General features: G+C 27.4%; 1 protein-coding gene across 1 annotated transcript in view; it reads left to right on the plus strand.

Moving 5' to 3' along the window:
• Window positions 1-22,175, plus strand: part of LOC129960672 (receptor-binding cancer antigen expressed on SiSo cells-like) — a 35,225-nt gene extending 13,050 nt beyond the window's left edge. Inside the window, exons 3-6 of the mRNA XM_056074231.1 lie at window positions 12,218-12,381; window positions 12,468-12,662; window positions 16,097-16,183; window positions 17,856-22,175. Coding sequence (XP_055930206.1) covers window positions 12,226-12,381; window positions 12,468-12,662; window positions 16,097-16,183; window positions 17,856-18,098 — 681 coding nt within the window. The 5' untranslated portion in view covers window positions 12,218-12,225 and the 3' untranslated portion in view covers window positions 18,099-22,175. The remainder of the gene's footprint in view (window positions 1-12,217; window positions 12,382-12,467; window positions 12,663-16,096; window positions 16,184-17,855) is intronic.
• Window positions 22,176-22,831: the final 656 nt, after the last annotated feature.

Raw genomic sequence — 22,831 nt, forward strand, 5'->3', positions numbered from 1 at the left:
ATACAGAGAAAGATATTAGAATGGCATTTTATTGACTTTGTTTTTACTTTAGTTTATAAAAATTCATTTTTTTCTCCTTTTACCTTTTAAAGCAGCATAAGGGTTGTAGTTATAGCATGGCAAAGTGAAACAAATTATTTATTTGAGAAATTATTTTTTTAAATAGTTAAAACTTTTTCCTCTTCAGAAGGAGTGGAATGAACGGATATTATGACTTATAGAAATGATTAAATTTGGTTTATAATTATCAAATGTCTGCTAACATATATCTCTTCAATTTCCAGAGAAAATAAATTTGCAAAATAACAGTGCAAGTTGTATCTTTTATTTTAACAATCTTGGATGCATGACTGATTTCTGAAGACCTGAGAATATAGGAAGCTGTTGTTATTATTTTTCTTTTCATTTTCTCTCTGTTTTATCTTTTTTGTTTTCAAAAACATGTTCTAGATTCATTTTGCCATACTCTGATACTTATGGCTTAACACTTTGAGCAGAATTAATTTTTAAATGGATAATATTTATGGGAACTTTCAAGAACTGTAATATTTTAAAACATATTTTGCAAAATATTTTATCAATATTTTAAAGATTCTTTTTTAATTAGCTGCACGTTTTATTAATGCAAAATTTAAAACTTTCCTAGCTTTGTATATCTTTCAGAATATAAAAATGCATTATAAATAAGCTTTAAATTTAACATTAAATATCTTAAGTTTTAAGATTTATAATTTTCAAATAAAATCGTCATAATTTCTTTCAAAACAAAAGAAACTACATCAGTTTTACAAATGTTATTGCTTTAAATAAAAAATTTCAATAATTAGTACATAAAATGAAAATCTGTTTAAATTTGGAAAAATATAATATCGTTTTTGAACACAAATTAGTATTTTTTACAATTATGATATGTTGAACAAAATTCAATATCTGAAGATGATATTCATTACTTGACTTTTTTCCCTTACTTGAATAACATAACAAATCTTGAAAATTTTGTACTGATTTTTTTTGTAGATATTCATCATTATATGCAATGATTTTTTCTCCCCATGAATTTTGATAATTTGTGTTGAATGGTAGGTGGTTAACATAACAGAGAAATTTTGGGGTGGTAGAAGTAGAATGATTAAAGGTGCATGGATTTAGTTGGATTCATTTTTCACTTTTGATGTAGAATAACTTTTATCACAAGTTTAAACAGAAGATGAAAGCTTAACTGTTAATGACATTGGAAAACTGTCAGACTGTTCAAAGTACAAAGCAAATAAAATTTTGGTGTTTTTTATAATGAAAATTTATGATATTTTATTATAGAGTTATATTGAAGAAAATGTAGTCATGTTGAAAAGTCATAAATCAATTTATTTTAAGCTTGAAACATAAGTTTCTAATATTTATTCTGATCTCAGATGTATTAAAAATAATATCTGAATTTTCTTTTCAAATATTATTTTTAATAAATTCAAGTCATGGCCATAGAAAAGAAGCACTTGCATATTATTAGTAAGAATTTCAAATAAAAAAAGACTTCGCTACTTTTAACAACCCAGATGGGAATACCTCCCTTTCCAAAGTGAAACTGAAAATAAAGTGTTAGAATTGCCTGCATAGTATTTTAAGAGGAAAGTTACCGCTGTTGTTTCCCAAGAGACTCATGAAATTTAGGAGTGAAAGTGTTTTTTTTTTTATTTGTGTGGTTAGAAAGAGATTTAATTTTATAAATACCGTTAATTTGAATTTATTACATACATATATATGCTATAAAAACTTGGTAAAATAACGAGTGAGGAGTTCTCTTTAATTCATATCTTTATTTTTCTTTTTATGGTTATGCAAAAAATTCAATTTTTAGAAGCATTAAAAAGTTTTTTTTTTTTTTTTTTTTTTTTTTTTTTTTATCTATGCAACTAACACTCAGCGGAGTAAAGCAGAAAACAGAAAAAAAGAGTATGTATGAAAATATTCAGAGCTTGTATACCTTCAAATGGGTATTTTATCCAAATTTAGCTTTATTTTTTTACTGAAATTTAATTGAGCATTTATTTTAGTTGCAAGATTTTTCACATGATGTTGTAGCTTCATATTAGACTTAAAGTTGCTGAAATTAAATCCTGAGAAGAACCAGAATTTATTGAACAATTGTGAAGAAAGAAATTTGAATACAAATGGTTAGGAAATAGTTTTAGGAATGCAGATATATTGAATTTATTACTTATGTATTCTGATGATGATTAGGTGTGTGCCAAAAGTGGCATTACACCAGTAAAAACTTATAAATAAAATTAAAAAAAAAGAAAAGAATGCACTTTAGAATGTATATTATTATTATTACTTATATATATTATACTTATATATATATATACATAATATTTATACTTATAAGTATTCTAAAGTATACTTATGTATATTATTATGTATATTATTATTATATTAATGTATTACTTATGTATATTATTTTATTGTATTTTGAAAAGATTGGCACTTACTGCTATTTTATTGATATCAAAAATCACGTCTGTTGATACTTTGGCAGTAGCAAACTGGCCAGGTTGCTGGATGGCAAGTGGACCTCTTATACATAAGACATTGAGTGTGTGCTTATGTGTTTGTATGCGAGAGAGAAAAGCAAGAACCTGCTTAAGCAAGCTTCCTGCATCTTTTCTCAACCAAATAAAGAAAATAACTACTAGTTTTAGATGCTGTGTGTATTGAATTTTTTATTGCTTTCAGAAGCGTTGTGAAGGCAGAATAGAGTGATATCTTTGATCACATGAGCGTCACAATCTTTACTAAAGGAGTGTTTTGTAGCTGGCCATTAATTGTTTTTTTTTTCTTTTTACCTTTGCATCCTCCCCCCCCCCCATATTACTAAGGAACCACTATCATAATAATATATTTAATTCATTTTCAAAAAAAAAAAAGTTTTTGAATATAAAGTCTTGTCATTCTCTTCTGATTGAAAGTGTATTTTGAGCATCTTTACATTAAGATCTGTTCTTTAAAGATGCAAAGAAACTCTTAAGTAGTTTACAGTTTCTTTTCAGTATGTAAAATGTATCCAAATAACAATGTTTATATACCCTCCAAAAACTTATTTAAGATCATAAAAGCTATATTTACTTGATGTTTCTTTCTTCAAATAATATATACGTATAATAGTTGAAAACTGTAAATATTAATATAAAGACTTTTAGTTTTGGAATAAATTACATCATCTTTTATTTATTGATTTTTATTTGTTATATTACTAACTGATACACCTGATGATATTTTCGTATCTCTTCTTTCTCTACTTATAATAAAGGAGAATGTGTGCATTAGTGTTGTTTGAGACAGACCATTTGACCTAGAACATCCAAATTTGGCATATTAAAAAATTATATAAGAAGTAGAGAAATGTGCACCTTAGATAATTTTTTTAAAAAAATATTATTAGGGGGAGGTTTTCATTTTTCCATGATAACTCCTGAAATTATTATTGTACAAAATTTATTTTTACACCATTTTAAAATTTCAAAAAATTCTTTTTCAAGGATACTAGCTTAGTTGTCTTGCTTTTTTTTTTAAATTTTAGTAATTTTTTAAAAATATATTGTTGCCTAACTTGCAACAATAGATTTTTCTGGTATGAAATTCAAGTTATTTTTGTTTTATCAAATATTTAATGGTATGGCTTTCTTACATTGTTGGAAACCGAAGAAGAAAGAATTCTATTTCAGTTCATATCAGAAAATGAAATTACATGCTTGCAAAAGACAACTTGTGACTTGAAATAAATTTCCCAAAAACTTAAGTTTTAATGGTATTATAATGTTATGGGATTCAACTCTTTTAGGAAGTTTTATGTGAATAATAAGCAGACATGATATAAAGTTTTAGAAATAAGCTGGATTTAATATCTGTCATAATTTTTATACTTAAAAATACTTTGACCCTTTAAAGGGCCATTTTTTTTCTAGTATTATTATATTAAAATATTTTTAGGCTTGAAATTAGAATAAGAAAAGACATTCATTTAGCGTATAAGATAAATTTAATTTGATTAATTCATTAATTTGGTCAATTAATAATTAAGTGACAAACCAAGACACATCATTTTGTGTGAGATAAAGAACTGAAGTATCTAAGTTTCTGTCTTTCTAAAAAAATCTGTCAGAACTTATACCAACCTATATAATTTCATACAAAGATTGATAAATTTTGTTTGAAGCTTACTTAACGGTTAATGAAAGATTCATAAACATCTAATTATGCATAAGAGAATTGAAACTAAGCCTTATCAATATTCATGCTGAACTAGTAAGTTGCCAGAGTCAGTTAATCTATACTTATAATAAAGCTCAATGTGTGTGTGTGTGTGTGTTGGCGCTCTACAGGCCAGACCGTTTGACATACAGCTACCAGATTTGGTACATGTATACCTTGGAGGTTGGGAATGTGCACCTGGGGTTTCTTTTTTCGAATTTTTAATTAGAATTTTAATTATTAATTAAAAACTAACTTTCCCGCCAAAAAAATCTTCCATTTTCCCCACCGCCAACTTTTCCGCCAAAAAAATCTTCCATTATCCCCAGCGCCAAACGAGAAAGGCTTCAGTTTTTTTTTTTTTCTCCCAACAGTAATGAGGCTAGGGTTAAAATTTTTCGGCGGATTATTTCAATCGGTTCTGTTTATTTTCTTAATGTTTGATGCATTTAAAATTAAACATTGTTAATGAATCAATCTTTCAGATTCATTCTGAAGTACTTTTAAATTAAAATAAAACAGAATAAAGGAAATTAAAAATTTCTAATCCGCATAGCATTACCCCAACTGGCGTAGAAAAAAATCACGTATTTGCGTTACGTAACCGGCGAAGAAAATTCACGCATGCGCATTCTGTTCTGATTGTTGCCATGACAACGTTATCAATGGATGATTTAAATTATTTTTGGGTTAGTTGCATGCTTTTGTAAGTAAATTGTATTTATGTTAGTTATATATTTTTTGTATATGCTTATAGTTTTAAGTACATCGTTTTTTAAGTAGTTTTTTTAAAACCTGTTTTCAACCGTTTATTTTAAACGATTCGTTTTATTTTCTTAGTGTTTGATGCATTTAAATTTAAACATCGTTAATGAATCGATCTGCTCATAATGAATCTAAGAAAATTTTGTTGACCATCTCTTGAGATATTACATAAATTAAAAAAGATATTCTTTAGTGCCCATAAAGTTTAAACGCTGACTCTATTTTGACTGAGTGACTCTATTTTCAGTAATCAGATTATAAAAAAATGCTTTGTTTCAGTAAAAAATATTATTATATTAATTGAAGATAAATTCTTTCCACTTTAATTTAAAGCATAAATTCTACGGGTGCTAACAGAAAATGAGAGAGATACATATTACGTTATGACTGAAGGCCTTTATAATATTATGAATGAATTATATGATAATCAAAATTTGAAGTTTTAAAATATTTTGATGAAGAAGCTATTAAAGTAGAAATTGCATAAAATATTTAATTATTAAAATTTTAACGAACATTAAGATTGGCGAACTGGCTGGTCGCCAAAGGCGGCTAGTTATTAATAAAAGAAACAACTATATAAATACTATAAACTTTCATTGAAACTTTTTTTTTTTGTGAAGTTTTAAGTAGTTACAACATAACAAAGACTACATCTTTGCTGGCTGGTTATATAAATATACTTACTAATAGCACTGACAGAATGCCAACAGGCATAGAAAGAAATACATTATTTAAAAACGTATATAATATTTTTATGTGAAAAATAATAATTTTGTATAAAATTATAATTATACTATACAAAATCCTTTATTGATATGCATTATTTTTAATTGAAATAAGAATATTATTTGCATCAAATAATTTTTAAATCTCATAGCTACTTAAAATTTATAAACAGTACCGAATTGTTTTTAAAAACTGCCAAAAGTTAGTATAGTTTAAGGGAAAGTCATGGATTTCTATAGTATGCAACATATTTATAAGTTTCACTTTTACTTATATAGGACTTTTTATTCAGATATAATTCCAAAAAATATATTAGCTTTTTTTTTAACTCGTACATTTTTCTTTTTTGAATTTTTATAAAAATTGTATGTTAGCAATCTATATATGAGTGCCCCCCCCCCTTGTTTCCTGGCAATTAGTATTTTCAGATCCAGTCTGCCACTATACTTAAGTCCCCATCAGTATTTGTTTTGAATTATCTTCTTGTTTTCCACTGAGTTTATTTTTTTTTATCAAGTTTTTAAATTGGACCAGTTTATCTTCAGTATTAATTGGATATAATACACATATAATTTTTTTTCATTAGTTTTCAAATTATGTTTATTGTATCTGTTTGTAAAGAGGAATATATTTGATATGATATATCTTTGAAGCATTTGAAAATGGCCACTATTTACTGTTTTAAAAGAAACTAATTTATATGGAAATTTGCATTTAATTCGACCAAAATATTCTTTTATACTTACCATAAAGGACTTTTTAAAGGTTTTCTTAACTTTTTCATGTCCATTTTTCTTTTTATTTTAAATGAATAAAAATAGTATAGATTTGAATTTTTTTGTTTCGTTATTGAGAATTTAAGTGAATTTGAAAAATTCTAAGTTTTTCAATATTTTGCCAAGAAAGCTATGCAGCTATCTTCTATTTTCAAAATCTATATTTTTTTTGTATTTACTCTCACCCAACTTGTGACATTGTTTTGCATCACCAAAATAATCTGCTTTTATATATAACTCTATTTTTAAGTTAGACTGGAGAGAATTTGATAGAGCCTAGATGGCAACATGATCTGGATACAAATGAATAATTTAATTAAATTGGAATAAATAAATAGCTTTGAACATGAAGTTTTTCTAAATATTTTTTTCTAACCAATTATAAACTTGAGCTGGAAAGGGTTTCAGTCAATTGACTGTTTATAAATAGAAGTATATTATATAAATGGATTACTTAATTTTAATAAAAAAAGAATTCCATTGAACTTTTAATAACTTGAAGAATCTCTGCAAATATGCTAGTTTTGGCTAATATCTTGTATATTTTGCATACTTTGTCAACTTTTTGAATCTTTCCATTGAGATTATTTGATAACTTTAATGGAGATAAAAGTTTAAAAAACTGAATATTTTATGAAGTAATTCTCTTCAACATTCTGAAATAAAAGCCTTATTCATATAAAGCAGTTGGCATATTCTGTTTTATCTGCAAATCAGTGATCACATAGTTCCATCATAATTCAATGGATAGTATTTATCTTATATTCCACAAACAGAAATACAGTAGAGTATTGTTTTTTTTTAAAGTGAGTGAAATACTGGAAATTAATGATTACAAAAATATTAAAGCTGGGGAAAACTGTATTACTCATTTGTTGCTAAAATGTTTTTAATTTTAAATACTTGTGCCATTATTACACCATCATCTTTGGATAGTTCCCTGCTAATTTTATTCGAGAACATTTAATGTAAAAAATGGCCGTTTTTTATTTTAAATAGCTGTTTTACTTGAAAACTGAAGAATCTATTTCAATGGCATATTTTCTTAGAATGTGATAAAATAGCAATAGCAGTTATAGAATGATAATATTAGATTTTTAAATATCTATACATAATTATAGAATTAGAGATAGTGCTTTTTTCTGTTTAATTATTTCTGACTAGCCGCCTTTGGCGACCAGCCGGTTCACCAATCTTAATGTTCGTTTAAATTTTAATAATTAGATAGGTTGAACCGGAGTTTAACCCCCTTCTTCGCCAAGTTGCGATAACGCGCCAAAGCTGGCAATCTTTATTATGCACTATAATTGAACATCTGCTCCTTTGCTTTTGAACATTTCGCAAGGCCGTTGTTGGCGATTTTTAAAAATTGCGCCAAGCAGGGGGTTAAACTCCGGTCGTAACATTAAATATTTTACGTAATTCCAACTTTAATAGATTCTTCATCAAAATATTTTAAAACTTCAAATTTTGATAGTCATATAATTCACTCATAATATTATAAAGGCCTTCAGTCATAACGTGATATGTATCTCTCTCATTTTCTGTTAGCACCCGTAGAATTTATGCTTTAAATTAAAGTGTAAATGATTAATCTGCAATTAATATAATAATATTTTTTACTGAAACAAAGCATTTTTTTTAATAATATGATTACTGATAATAGAGTCACTGAGCGTTTAAACTTTATGGGCACTAAAGAATATCTTTCTTAATTTATGTAATATCTCAAGAATTTGTCAACAAAATTTTCTCAGATTCATCATGAACAGATCGATTAATTAACAATGTTTAATTTTAAATGCATCAAACACTTAGAAAATAAAATGAATCTTTTAAAATAATCGGTCTAAAACAGGTTTAAAAAAACTACTTAAAAAACGATGTACTTAAAACTATAAGCATATATAAAAAAATATATAACTAACATAAATACAATTTACTTACAAAAGCATGCAACTAACCTAAAAATAATTTAAATCATCCGTTGATAATGGTTGTCATGTCAACAATCAGAACACATTGCGCATGCGTGAATTTTTCTACGCCAGTTGGGGTAACGCTGTGCAGATTATACATTTTTAATTTCCTTTATTCTGTGTTATTTTAATTCAAAAGTACTTCAGAAGGAATCTGAAATATGGATTAATTAACAATGTTTAATTTTAAATGCATAAAACATTAAGAAAATAAACAGAATCGTTTGAAATAATCCGCCGAAAAATTTTAACCCTAGCCTCATTACTATTGGGAGGAAAAAAAAAACTGAAGCCTTACTCATTTTTCGGTGGGGAAAATGGAAGATTTTTTTGGCGGGAAAGTTAGTTTTTAATTAATAGTTAAAATTCTAATTAAAATTTCAAAAAAAGGGACCCCAGGTGCACATTCCCGACCTCTAAGGTATACTTGTACCAAATTTGGTAGCTGTATGTCAAATGACCTGACCTGTAGAGCGCCAACATACACACACACACATTGAGCTTTATTATAAGTATATAGATTACCAATTGTCTGATAATATTTTATGCTTGATATCTTTTAGCTGTAGTATCTCTTTTTAATATGTGCTTTGTTCTTCATCTTTTTTTTTTTTTTAAATCTGAACCCTTGTTTTTCTTTTGATGAGAGGTAAAGTGAAATAATTAACAATTTGTTTATTCACCCATGATTTATTTGCCCACTTTGGTTGCATTATTGTTCAAAATCTGTATAAAGAAATAAACTTATGAAAATTTTTTGATAATATTCTGTTATTCTCAGATAATGAAATAAACTAACCAATGAAATTGTAACATAATCAACATAAAATAGGAAAAAATGTTATTTTAAATTAGTGATACATGTATTATAGTGTTAATCATTTCTTCTAAAAGCTAATCTTTCTCACTTAAATACTGAGTAATCATAAAATAACTGCCAGTATAGAAGTCCCTAGTAGTTGCCGCGGTTAACCAATTCCATGCTTCTTACTGTATTGTTCTTATTTCAGTATTTTTGATAATGTGTTTTCTTCTTTTACATGCATTACATTTCTATTTCTATTTAGAATCAATTATTATTGGAATGTTCATAATTATGTTAAATGCGGCTAAATCTCTGAGTTATTGTGGACAACATATCATCAACAAAACATAATCTTAAATGTATCTTTTAGACAGTAAATAAAATTTATTTGCTTTTAAGCTGTCTAGTACATTTTACATTTCAGATAGAATGCTATGTATTTTAACCAGCTACTTCATTTTTTAAGCTAAACATAGCGATGAATTTATTGAAATATTTAACAAATATACAATTCAGATTTATTAGATAGAAAGGTGATGGAACATTTTATGCTATTCTTGAGGATGCAAATTCATATAATTTGGCAAAGTTAGACTCACAAGGCGGCCTAATCGCTGTCCAAATTTACTTATTTTGTTTTAAATTCAGTTTCTGGTAGTATGATGCCATTTAACTTCTAGAAAGAAAATAATCTTCTTATATAGTCAGTGAGTATGAATTAGGATATTTTGATAAGAAAGAAATGTAGGATAGATATTATAAAGTGAATTGCATTTTCAAAAATATTAGTTTTTTCGAAATATTGCAGAGAAACTTAATGCATTTTTCTATCAAATTTCAGTTGTTTAAAGAAAATTTCCTGTAAGTCCAGTTGAAATTAAAGATTGTTGAAATGGTTATAAATTTACCATCTAAAATAAATATTTGTGCATTTAACTGAAAATTTAATGCTAGTGCTTGCCTTAACGTCTTGTCCTATTATACTTAAACACCACTTTGCTGAAACATTTTTAATTGTATAAATATTCTTTTTTCTTTTTCACCTCACTATTTAGTGTTTTAAAGTGCATGAAAAACTTTTCTGTCTACTGGATTTTGATATAGGATTTAAATTGCTTTGTATTCAAGTAACATTTAATTACAATTGTGTCCAAAATTATGGAAACCTTTTTGATAGATCGTATTTTGAGATATGATGTTTCATAAAAGCCACTTTATTATGAGAAATAAAAATAAGTTTTACATCAATTTAAAAATAATTTTATCGAGTTTGATTGAATGATTTTAAAAATAGATATTTTTATTGGAACAACAATTATGAAGAAGAAAGAGAAAACAATTTATAATTACGTATTCAGAAATTCACATTTATGTCAGTTAATAGTTGGGTACCTTTAGCATCATTTATAGTCTTTCAACGCTGTCCTTTGGAGTTTACCAATGTTTTTATAGTTTATGAGCTGTTATGATGAGATAAGATGATTGAATTATTGTTTTAATTAATTAGGTTTTATTGTCAGATTGCTTCAGTGTAATAAGTTTCTTTTATCGTCTTTGTAAAATTTCGATTGGATTAAAGTTTGAGGTATTCTCAGACTGTTCCAGCTGTGAAATATAATTGCCTGGAAACCAGATTTACTTTCAGTAACAAATGGCATGGAGCTGATCTGAATCGTATGGAGATAAAAAAATCTTCATTATCTAGGTAAAGATCACATGCAGAAGAAAGAAGTTTAGGAATGAATATTTCATTACTGCATTTTTGGACTTACATTTCCATTAATCACACGAATTCTGTCCTCATCATTTGCTCAGATAAAATGCTCATAAAGCCGCAATCGTAATATTAACTGGTTATGTAACAAAAGGCATAATGTAAGTGTTATTCTTTTCTCTTATTTATACAATCGCCATCAAATAGTGAGATTTCGATCTTGTCACTGCATATCACACTATCCCATTATTATGTTGCCCAGTTAGCATGCGTTTTTGCCTAGTTTAAGATTTTCCAAAATTTGTTTCGGAATTAAAAAATGGTCAGTTTCGTGGTATTCTTACTTTTAGACTAAATTCCTGCAAACTATCGAATGGTCTTCGCATTCAATTTCACATTTCATCGCACCATTGGACTTTGTATACTCCCGGATAATTTAGAATAATAGAAGCTTTGAATAGAAGAATTAATGGAATAATAGAAGCCTTTTAATTATTCTGTCATCACTTCATGTTTTGTACCTTTTTCCGTCTTTATCAATTTGGTTTTCTAGTGACTGAGTTTCCTTATACTTGAAAAATTTAGATATATCGTTCTTAGTTTATTTCCACCTATTTTCTTTCTAATTTCATGATAACTAAAGTCTCGTTTATGCAATACTAAAACTCTACATCGTTTTTTGGGTGATCAGTAAATTCTTAATCTCATTTCTTTTATTATTTTTCTTTTTTTACTTTTCGACAATTTATAAAATAAAATTTTAAAAAAATAATGATCTACTTGATAGCAATCACAAAATTTACAGAAAAGTAACCTCTTGTCGGCTCCAAAATACGTCTTAATTACTGTATTCTGCTGATAACAAGATGCCATTTTATTGGGAGTTAAAGCACTCATACTCATTGGCTACAATCTAATGAAGAAGAGCAATATTTTATCAACGAATAAAAGGTGTGCTTCTTTCTTTCGGTAATTTAGTTATTACAGTCAAAAAAAAAAAAAAGTGAATTACATTTTTGGTTAAATTATGTTTTTAATTACATGTAACTTTATGATATTTATTATGCATTATTATTGCTGAACTTTATGAACTGCATTATTATAGCTGTTATAAACCCTTTTTTCAAAAGGTTTTTACAATTTAGACCACTTCTGTACTTTGTATTCAAGTAACATTTAATAATCCTTTTTGTTTTTACAGTTGCCAACATGAGTCTAGTGAAAACATTCCTATATAAAATCGGACATCTGTTACTAAGTATTGTTCGAATCCTAAGAAAAGCAATATGCTGTCGTAGGAAAAAAGAAGCCGAATACCTTTTGCCACTGACTGTTGGTCATGTCATTGATATGGAATTAATTAAAGTGAGAACTTGTTCAAATTGTAGCAATTTGGTATCTGTTTATTTTAATTTCGTTTTGCATGCATTTAAAATGTATTTTTTTTAAAGCAAAATGAATATGAACATCCAGAATTTAAATCGCAGTGGGAGACATGGCCAGATTCTGGTAATAATCAAACATCCTTAAATAATGGAGGAATAAGAACTGACTCTCAAGCTGATTCTGAACTTGGTCAACCAGAAGAAGGAGGCGAGGAAGACTTTTTTAAAGATATGGTGCCTCAGATAAGGAAACCAAAAAAAGTAAATAGTTATTATTTTTTTAATTAAAGCAAAGGTAGTAGATTTAGACTAATTTTTTAACAGTCATTAATTTTTCTTTTTACGGATGAATATCTGAATTTTTAAAATTATTTATAATATAATTCTGTTGATAGAATTTAGTCAGTTATTATTTTGAGAGCTTATCAAACTGTTGATTGTTTGTCTGCATTTTATCAAAAATCCTTTCAGCTGATGATTTTTAATGATTATTTTAAATTTATGAATCTTTCATATTCTGTAGAATTGCTGATTGTGCTTCATGTTTTTTACTGCAAGAAATAGGAGATATTCTATTGAAGAATAATTTAAGCACAATACCCATCTTTTCCCAGAAACATTGAAATATTGTTCGAGTTTCAAACTTCTGAATTTAGAAAACGGCATTATTTTCTTTCGGTCAAACAAACTTCTGAAGATTTCTTATTATAATATTTATATCGAGAATTCTTTGTTACTTATTTTATGTATAAATTGCTTCAGGTACTACATTATGTATGAGTTTGAAATTTGAAATGTTGCTACTGATTAGATGAATTACTATTGTAAACTTGCTGGAATGTTAGTAAATTATTAAAAAATTATTAATACTGTATATATCACATGAAAATAGAGTTGAATGTATCCATTGGCTTAATTAGGATAGTGCGGACAAGGTGCATGTCATTACAATGTTTCAAAATCAGCGTTTTACAAAACTGCATTGATTTGTAAATTTTCTTAAGAAAAAACTTTATAAGCTATTATAAACATTTCTCTAAAGAAATACAACCTATTTCTGCTGCAGAAATCTTTATAAACGTCAATAAATCATTTTATGTTAATAAAAAGCAAATTTCAACCATCGTTGAATCACTTTTAATGCACCCATAAAAAATAATGAAAGAAATGAGAGACAGACAATCAAAGCAGTTATTAACTATATAAGACACAATTTTATTTAATATAGTATTTGAATATGTAAATAATATGCATTATTAAAATGGAATTTTGGTTCAGTATTCTGCACATTATCTGTAATATTATTTCCTTTTACGACAATTTCGATTCAATATTCTTCAGAGATGAGTGATGAGATTAATTGGAATGAAATTTAAAATAAAGATTTTATTCCTTGAATTTGTTTACCCTCTAATGTGATGACAGTTTAAATGAAATACCTTTTAATAAATGTCAGTTTATTCATTTTTTTTTCACTTTGTATAAAAAATTTCTCACAAAGAGCATAGTTTAGTTCAAGTGATATATTTCATTTATTTTATAGTCAGTGATATACTTTATTAATAAAGTTTTACTGATTCCTAGTTTAAGAAATTTCTTTTTCTTTAAATTTTGAAAGAAATAATTGGTTATGCTAGAATAATGAATTAGCAGAATGCAACATGCTTTTGTGAGAAAATTAATGTTGGAAGCTGTTTACTAGAAATGAAAAAATTTAATCAGTTAATTATTCTTTTTAGTACATTTTTATGTTTTTTTTTTCTTTCTTTCCGCGATCTTCTGTGATTCTGGTGAATTTCTGGTTCATTCTGAAATTTTTTATTTCTTAAAATGCCTTGGTTATTGACTTCTTGCCAATTTAGAAACGACAACTGAATAATTGTTATAAATTATGGAACTATATTCAAAGTATATACAGATTTCATTGTAGTTTTCAAAATATTGAGTTGGAAACAATCATGACACTCCTTTGACAAACGATTAAGATGAATTTCAAGAATTAGAAGTGATACAAATTTCTTTAAAAAAGCATCATTTTTTTAAAAAAAGTAATTTTTGTATTTATATATCATGGAAGTTTCTCATTAATATTTTAAACGTACTTGGAATTAAATCTTTTTTGTTTTTATTATTAGAATCAATATTATGTTTTTTTTTAGCTGAATTTATAATATTCGAAATATTCTAACAAACCTGTGATTAAGAACTTCTCTCTAATTGTGGTAGGATTGTATATGGGCTCACGTATTACTGATACAAACTTGCTACCCAGTAATATAGCACGTTCATGAACTTATTCATATTAAATAGTAGGGCTTGTATATTCAGTAATTTTTTAGTGAATTATCTGCAATAATTCGGATATAAAATATTTTAATAGTTGTTTTCAGCTGACCATTATTTTAATTTTCAAAGTATATTTTATTTTACTATTTCTTGAATTTTCTAATTTTTTTAAAATCTCAGTTTCATATTAAAAATTCCTTCATGTAATATTATGTATATTCTATTAGTTTAGATGCAATTAATCAAATTAATTAAAAAAAGATTAGATGTTTAGATGTATGTAGCTTATTTTTATTCAATCATACTCAAGGCTCTTGTTGCCAGCCATAACCTTTAAGTTAATTAATATTAAAGTGAAAAGAATTTTGGTAATATTAAAAAGCATGGGTATAATAGATATCAAAATATGTAGTGCATTATTAAAAAAATTTTCGTTAAATCAACGTTTGAAGAATTCGTATCTCAGTCGAAATAATCAATACTGAACCTTATGTCACTGTAAAAATTCATTATTGTGAGGGGGGGAAAAAAAGTGCAGAAAAGTGAAAAAAAATTAGATGCTCTTAAATATTTCCTCCATTTTTATTGCTTATTTTCATTAATTTATTGATGAAAAAATATTTTTAATATGTTAAATGCCACCATATAAGAAATTTTATTTTTTATGCAAATGGAGTATAATATAATAAAAAAAGTATCAGTTTAATTTTTCTTTTTTCTCTTCAGAAGTATACCAGGGGCTTACTTTACATAATTTCTGCTTTCATGTGCATCAAGCATATTGCTGTTTTTATTACATCATCCTAGATGTTCAGTATTGTTACATGAATTGCCTGCATCAAATTTTAGTTCTTAAAATATTTATGATTTTATTAGTTTAGATTATTAATGTATGTTACGAAATAGTATGGTTTTGCAAGCAATTTAATAATTTTGAAGTGAAAGATAAAGAATAAATTATTTTATTTAAAAATAGATTTTTGCATCGATGTAATGTTGGGATTATAAATTTTGCTCCTTTTATTTCAAGCGAGTTCTTTCCTATTAATATTCCTTCTAAAGAATATTAATTGATATTCTTCTTGATTCCTGTTTATATTATTATTGTATCACGCCGGGAAGTATTCGATTGGAAAAGAATGCATTTTCTGCCGAAATTTTGTTTTCCTCTTTAGTGTGCCGACCCTTAATAACAATATTTTAGTTTTTGTGCGCTTTTTGTTAGAAAAAGCTAATGACTGCCAGTTATATACATTGAACTGAAATCAAACATTTTTGTTGTTTATTAAAATTTGTGGTGAATGTGCTATTTATTTCAAAACGTTCTTGAGAATTTATTAATAATTACTAAATAGTATATATAGATTCTAGCAGAATATAACCTTAACTCCATCTGATTTATCTTTCAGGTTTTCATCAAAAATGATCTTAAAGAATCTGAACTAGATTTTGCCTCCTCTAATCGTTTAGCTATGGATCCAAGAGCAGTATTGATGGTATGAATCTTTTTTGGAATTTAGCTAAAAACTTTGTTTTTTATCAGACTTATCTTATTCTATTCATATAAATCATCTTGTCCATATAAATCATTACATAATGTTATGAATATGTAACACTATTTCTCTGCCCATTTAGTTTCGTAGTAAATAAGAGAGTTTACAGATATTGGTATGGATGTCGAGTCAACGAACCCCGTCCATGGCGACAAAATTGAAAGTACTTGAATATTCGAGAATTTTGGCGATATTTCTGTTAAGACTCAATTTCTGGCATTTCTTCTAGAACGTTCCGTGCCCTGTCATGGGAGTAAAAACCTAAAGACAGAGCTCAGCTAACAGTTGAGTCGAGAGAATGAGTAAGCGAATGAATTCTGTCCTTGGAGTATTGACCTCGAGCTAGTTCTCTCTGAGTGTTTTGTGCTATTGCGGTTGTTGAACGACCGTTTGCTGTTTGTGTATTCCTGCTTTAGAATCTGCACGTGGTATTTCGTGTACGCTTCGTCTTTTTTAAGCCTGTTTCCCCCCCACCCCCCACCCATGTGGAATAAAGCGGCAATATCCATTATTGAACCTATTAGAATTTCCACCGGATTTTTGAGTAACGTCGGTGTTGCATAACATTGATAAGTGTTATTCTGTGGTGTTGCGTAACATTGGTACATGAGATATTGCAGTGTATGATGTAGACAAGATCTCCAGCGAAAATGGCTGAGAACGACGAATTGATTGCTTTTCTAACTGGCTTAAAAACAACAACAACAATAATGGAATCTGGATATGAAGAAATGGCGAATATAATACAAGCTAAACATAAAGAAATGGCAAATAAATCCATGCCAGAAATGAAGAGATGTGAGTATTCATAGAGTCAATTCGAAGAAATTAAAGATCATTCCGACAGTAGTACAGGAAGAATGGAAGATATTCTAGAATTGAATGAAAACATTCAATTTCCAAAAGAAGAGATTGAAACAGCAAACGGCTGGAACGAAGGCATGAATTTCAAAGGGAGATCGGAATCATCTTAAAAGTATTTAGTGATCTGTAGAGTAAGCCAACGTGCAGTAAGGAAGGGCACATATATAGAGAGAGTAATTGGAAAATAAACCAACTTAGGCTGTTTTTAAGAGGGAAAGCAGTCGTATTTCAATAAAGTTCGGTGCATGTTTTTTAGACTACAATTGTAGTTCTTTGTCTAATTTTTGTTTCAGTCAGTCTGAAAACACGGGTCGAAAATACATATTCAATTTTCTGATACTTGTGTTATTGATTTTTATTACCTGTACCAATGATTGCACATTAGATTAAATAAAACACTAAATTATGCCAAAAAGTCGATTTTTCGTAATTATTGTTTAGTAATGGCTTGCAGTTAATGCACAGTTGGCTATTTTCTTTACTCCGACGCACACGTCTCGTGTGTGGGGGAAAAAAAAATCTCAGCATTTGTGACATTTATGGCCTTGCCCACGATCTACAATTTTTTGCTGGAAGGAGAGATGATAACACTATTTACTGAATTTTTAAATTGAATATATAAAATATTCTTAATTTTCAGTCATACCCATTGTGAATATTCTTGCATTAATTTTAGCAGTCGATTGCATATTTTGCTTATATTTGAAGAATCAATGAATAATATTAATAATATTATTCATTAATATTTTAGGAACCTGATTTAGGAATCATAGATGATGGTCCTTCAAACTGGGAGGACAATGAAAATTTGGATGAATTGTGGGATCCCGATCAGTTGATTCGGGAAAAGAAGCGAGCTGAACATGAAAAACGCCGTGCAGAGCATCAACGTAGGAAATTAGAAAAAGAAAGTAGAAGAACATGTAGGCCAGAGTCTTTAAGCAATATGATGTTGAACTTATCCGATTCAAAAGACAAGCATAAATATTCGTGATGTTTTTCCTACGTAATATAACAATTATATTCTTTTATTAAAGGTGACGACATATTTTTTGTATTGGGTTTTGTTCAGTATTGAAACTGTTTATTTCATCAAAGTGAACTCATTATTTGAGAAATAAAAATAACAGTATCAACACTTTATTATCTTAACTTTTATGTATTTAAATTGAGCAAATGGTATTTACAGTGTTCTTCTTTGCTATAATAGGAAAGGAGATGACTATACTGAAATATTTATAGCAATATTTTATGCAACGAAATTGTGACAATGCTTATCCTTGCTATAATAGAAAAGGAAATGACTATACTGTAATATTTATATCAATATTTTGTGCAACGAAATTGTGGAAAATTTCCCTCAGATTAAGGAGGTGTAAAAACTAAAAATAATAATTATTTTATCATATTTTTTTTTCTAAATTCTTTATGTTAATTTCTTGCTTGAAATTTCTTTCAAATAATTGAATCTGTTTCACATAATTTTTTTCTTCTGAAAATGGATTTTCATAAGTTAACTTCATTCATGCCTGCAAGTTGTTGATTTTGACCCGTTTCGCTTTTCATTTCGTTAGTTAACGTTGCACTTTGATGTATTAAATTTAGTTTACCATGCATTTGATGGTTAAGTGTGACAAATTATTACAAGAAGTGTCCTTGCCGTTATTGAAATGTCTTAGTTAGATATACTGACAAAAATATTAGTATTTTCCTACTTAAAATATTTTTTAACTGCCTTAACTCATGATTCCCTTCCCTTAATACTGTTTAAATTTACTTGTTTCACTTTTTATATTGTATGTGTTATTGTCTTTTTACTTAGATTTTATAGTTTATTTCTGAAGAATATAAGTATTTTATATTAAATAAAGTATTGTTAAGTTTTCTGTGCTTCATTCCTAATTATAACATGAATTTTTTGTTTTAAGATGCCGCTTCTTTTCATTGTATAATTTTAACACCTTTAATCATGGAAATTGTAAATTTTCTTGATATTCAGATGACATTTCTTTACTGTTGCTCTTACAAGAAAGGTATCCAATTTCTAGTCTAATAAGATACATGTCATCGAATTTTATATTAATTGAGTGTAAATTTAATGCTTATTTCATTAATATATTCCTGTTTTCAATGGAATAAATGTTATAAATATGATATGCAAATAATATACTAAGCTTATAACATATTATGCATTTAATGTGATATGTTGCAAATTTCAGGAAACATTTTTTTAGTCTGCATTTGTTATTGAAAACTATCCAATTCTAGTCAGAAAGGATATGTTTAATTGATTTTCAGATTATTTGAACATGAATTATAATGTTCATTTCATTAATATATCCCCGTTTTCAATGCGCTAAATATATCATGATATATATATATAATAGACTATGCAATTTATGTGATATGTAATAAATTTTTTACTGTTGGGCTTAAATATCTTTAAATCTTGCAATGTTCGTTTTCTGATATTTTTATAGACTCATTTCATTTAGAATTGCTATTCCTTTATTTTGTGATCTTGACAATAATTTAAAGCATTCGAAAAAAAAAAAAAAAAAAGCATAATGGATCGCGAAATTAAAATTTTATTTTTTAAATCAGGACAAAAGCATCACAGAGTTTGTCCTTTTCAGGCAATAATATTAGCATGCTAAATGGTACTGTATTTTTGTTCGTAATAATCATTTGATTTTATGCTATTTCATTTGCTGCGTTTTTATTTTCATTTCTGGAACATTTACGGTGTGGTCACCATTTTATAACTTTTCCAACCCAAAAATATTGCAAAATGAGTTAACTCTCACTGAATGAAACATCAGTAAAAATATTGTTGTTTTTTTAATATAAAAAAACAAAAAAGTTTCGTTTCCTTTTCTAGTAATTTAAAGAATTATAATATTGATAATAAATCCATGATGTCACTGCTTACTTCCTTTCCAGAAATAAGAAATTATTGGAATAAACTTATTATTGGAATTGATTTTATTAAATCTAACTATGCAGTTCTTAAAAGTAAAGGGCCTCTTTGTTTTGATATAACTTTCATGCCCCAAAAATATGAAAATTAAACTTGTAAACGTTTTTCTGAAGATGAGTTACTTTCGATTGTAAAAAGATGTTAAAAATAATATTGCTTGTTTATAAAGAAAATTTTGATGTTATAAATTATTGGCCTTATTTCGTATAAATTTTTATGAAAATGTTATTTATTTTTTATTTAATACGTCATATTTAGTCATTTTATTAAAGTTTTCTTTATTATTGGTTTGTATACCTACAGGTATATTCTGTCATATCTATAAATGTTTCCAAACTTCTCTATCAATTACTGTCATAGTTAACTAATTGGATATATGCAGTGACGGCTCGTCAGTTGAAAAACGAGTAGTGCTGCAAAAATATTTCACAAGAAAATACAATTGAAATGTAGCTCTTAAAAATAGCGCTACTTCTAAACAGCACAAAATTATTCTTAATAGTATTTTAGAAAGTTATCGTCCTATCTTTTTCTATGAATAATTTCTAGTAAAAGAAAACGGTTGTATATTAAGGTAAATGAATTTCCGCCGATGTAATGCAAAAACAAAAATAGAGTCAAGTAATAGCTTAAAAGAAGTGTGGTAAAGAAAAAAAGCTGTGTGCAAAAGTAAACATTACTTGGCAGAGTAGGGGGGAGGGGTTATGCAGTTGGCTGTGCTCCAAACTGGTTTGCATTCAGAACAGCCGAGTCACTTCTAAATCAAAGGAAGAAATCTTTCGTTTTCGCCTTCAGTAATTTTGCAGCTACTGCATAGTAATCAAATTTTGATGTCTTTTGAGTCTGGTATTCATGCAACTTAAACTTGTGTATTGACTCATTTTGTGCTTTCTTTCTTTGTTTATTATTTCATTTTCGATGACCATCGAACTTTTCATGTGGAAAAATAATTGAACATGTTTAATAGCGGAAATTCAAATTTTAAAAGTAATTTCAGGGGGGTTGCTGCAGCCCTAACTGACAAGCCACCATTGGATATATGCAGTTTATTGATATAAAAATTTGAATTATATATTTCTTCAAAGGGAAGAGTATTGATGCATTTGTTTGCTTCTCTAATATTTATTACATGTTTATTGTCTGTTGCATTGTAATATTAAGTGACCTTTTAAAAGGAGTAAAATGTTTGAAAATACTGTAAAAAACACATCAGTCATAAACATTATATCTTTTTAGAACAAAGTTCTTATTAAAAGACGTTAAAAAGAATGGTTTTTAAAACAAATTAGTATTATTTAAAAATTAGTTGTGCTAATGTGATGATCTATTGCAAATACTTATTATTGAATGTAATGTATTCCTATGATATCTATATTTTGAAAAGTAATCCTGGAGGAGAAAATTTATACTTCTAATATCACTTTGTATTTGTAATGGCAAATTGTACTACATGCATGATAATTCAGTTTTATGCGTTTATGATTGGCGGTTTCGTTGATATAAAAAAATGCATCTCTCACTGAAGAAACAAAATTATATATATATTTGCATAGAAATCTTCGGGTTGAAACTATTTCGTAGGATTAAAATGCTTCTAAAATTTTTATAATTCCTGACTGCCATTAAAGCTAAATTCTTTTTCTATATTGCATTTAAGTATTGAAGTAAATATAAATTTATATTTTTTAATTAATTGTTATTCAAAGAAGGTTTAACTGTTACTATTATAACTATAGAGTGATGAATATTATAAATAATTTCGGGTGAAAAGATAATTTTGTTTATGTTTGAAGTTTGATGAAATACTAAAAATTTAATATATTGAATGCTTTCCGTTATTCTATTGTTTTCTAGTTGAATCCTTCTGTCATTCTAAAATTAATCAATGGTATTAAAAAAAAAGTTTTTCGATTTCACTGTGGTCTGAGTGGTGAGTGTTATTAGAGTGATCCTTATGGGCTATGTATATACATGTAGATAACGGCATTTGTTTTGCCTGTGAAGAGAAATAATGTTCTCTGTATATACTTCCATACAAATTTACTGTTACATTTGATTTTAATAAAGAAATAAAATCTTTTTCATAGCTTATTTGTTGCATTCTTTATATTTCAATACTAACTATACACTTCCACATTTAATGTTAATGAAAATTTTTGGATGATAAACTAAAATCTCCATCGCAATTTTCTATTTGCTACTAGAATTTTCTTTTTCTGAATCCATAGGATTAGAAATGATAAGCGGAGTATAAACTCAAAATACAATGCATTTATTGTCCAATCAAATAATATGTTTTTTATATTACTCTTTAATTAAGAAAGAAGTATCATGAAGTCTGTCATTTTTCCGCGGCTATAAGGATGTCAGCGTTTTTGGAATCGAAATTTATCATTCTCGAGATCACTATAGATTTTGATTGAAATTTTGTTAAGGGGTACTCAAAAGACGTGAATAACGCCCCGACGAAAACTGCGCGTTGTGCAGATTTTACATACGGCTCTAAGGTTAAAGAATTTTGAATTCATAGGATATAGCGTAATCCTGCCAGCAAAACACTCAGAGTGCAAGTGATGCATGGGGTAAGAATGGCCATTTTGGGATCAAAAATCAGCATTGCGTGGAATGCCTGAAGGTTGTATTCTTTTTTTTCCTTACCTTTCATTTCATCCAATCGGGGAACATCTGAATGAAACGAAGCACCTACTCAAAACTTTGAGCTGAAGAGAAAAGGATTGTTAGCTCCT

The sequence above is a fragment of the Argiope bruennichi genome, chromosome X2 (genome assembly GCF_947563725.1).
Source record: "Argiope bruennichi chromosome X2, qqArgBrue1.1, whole genome shotgun sequence".
NCBI classification, from domain to species: Eukaryota; Metazoa; Arthropoda; class Arachnida; order Araneae; family Araneidae; genus Argiope; species Argiope bruennichi.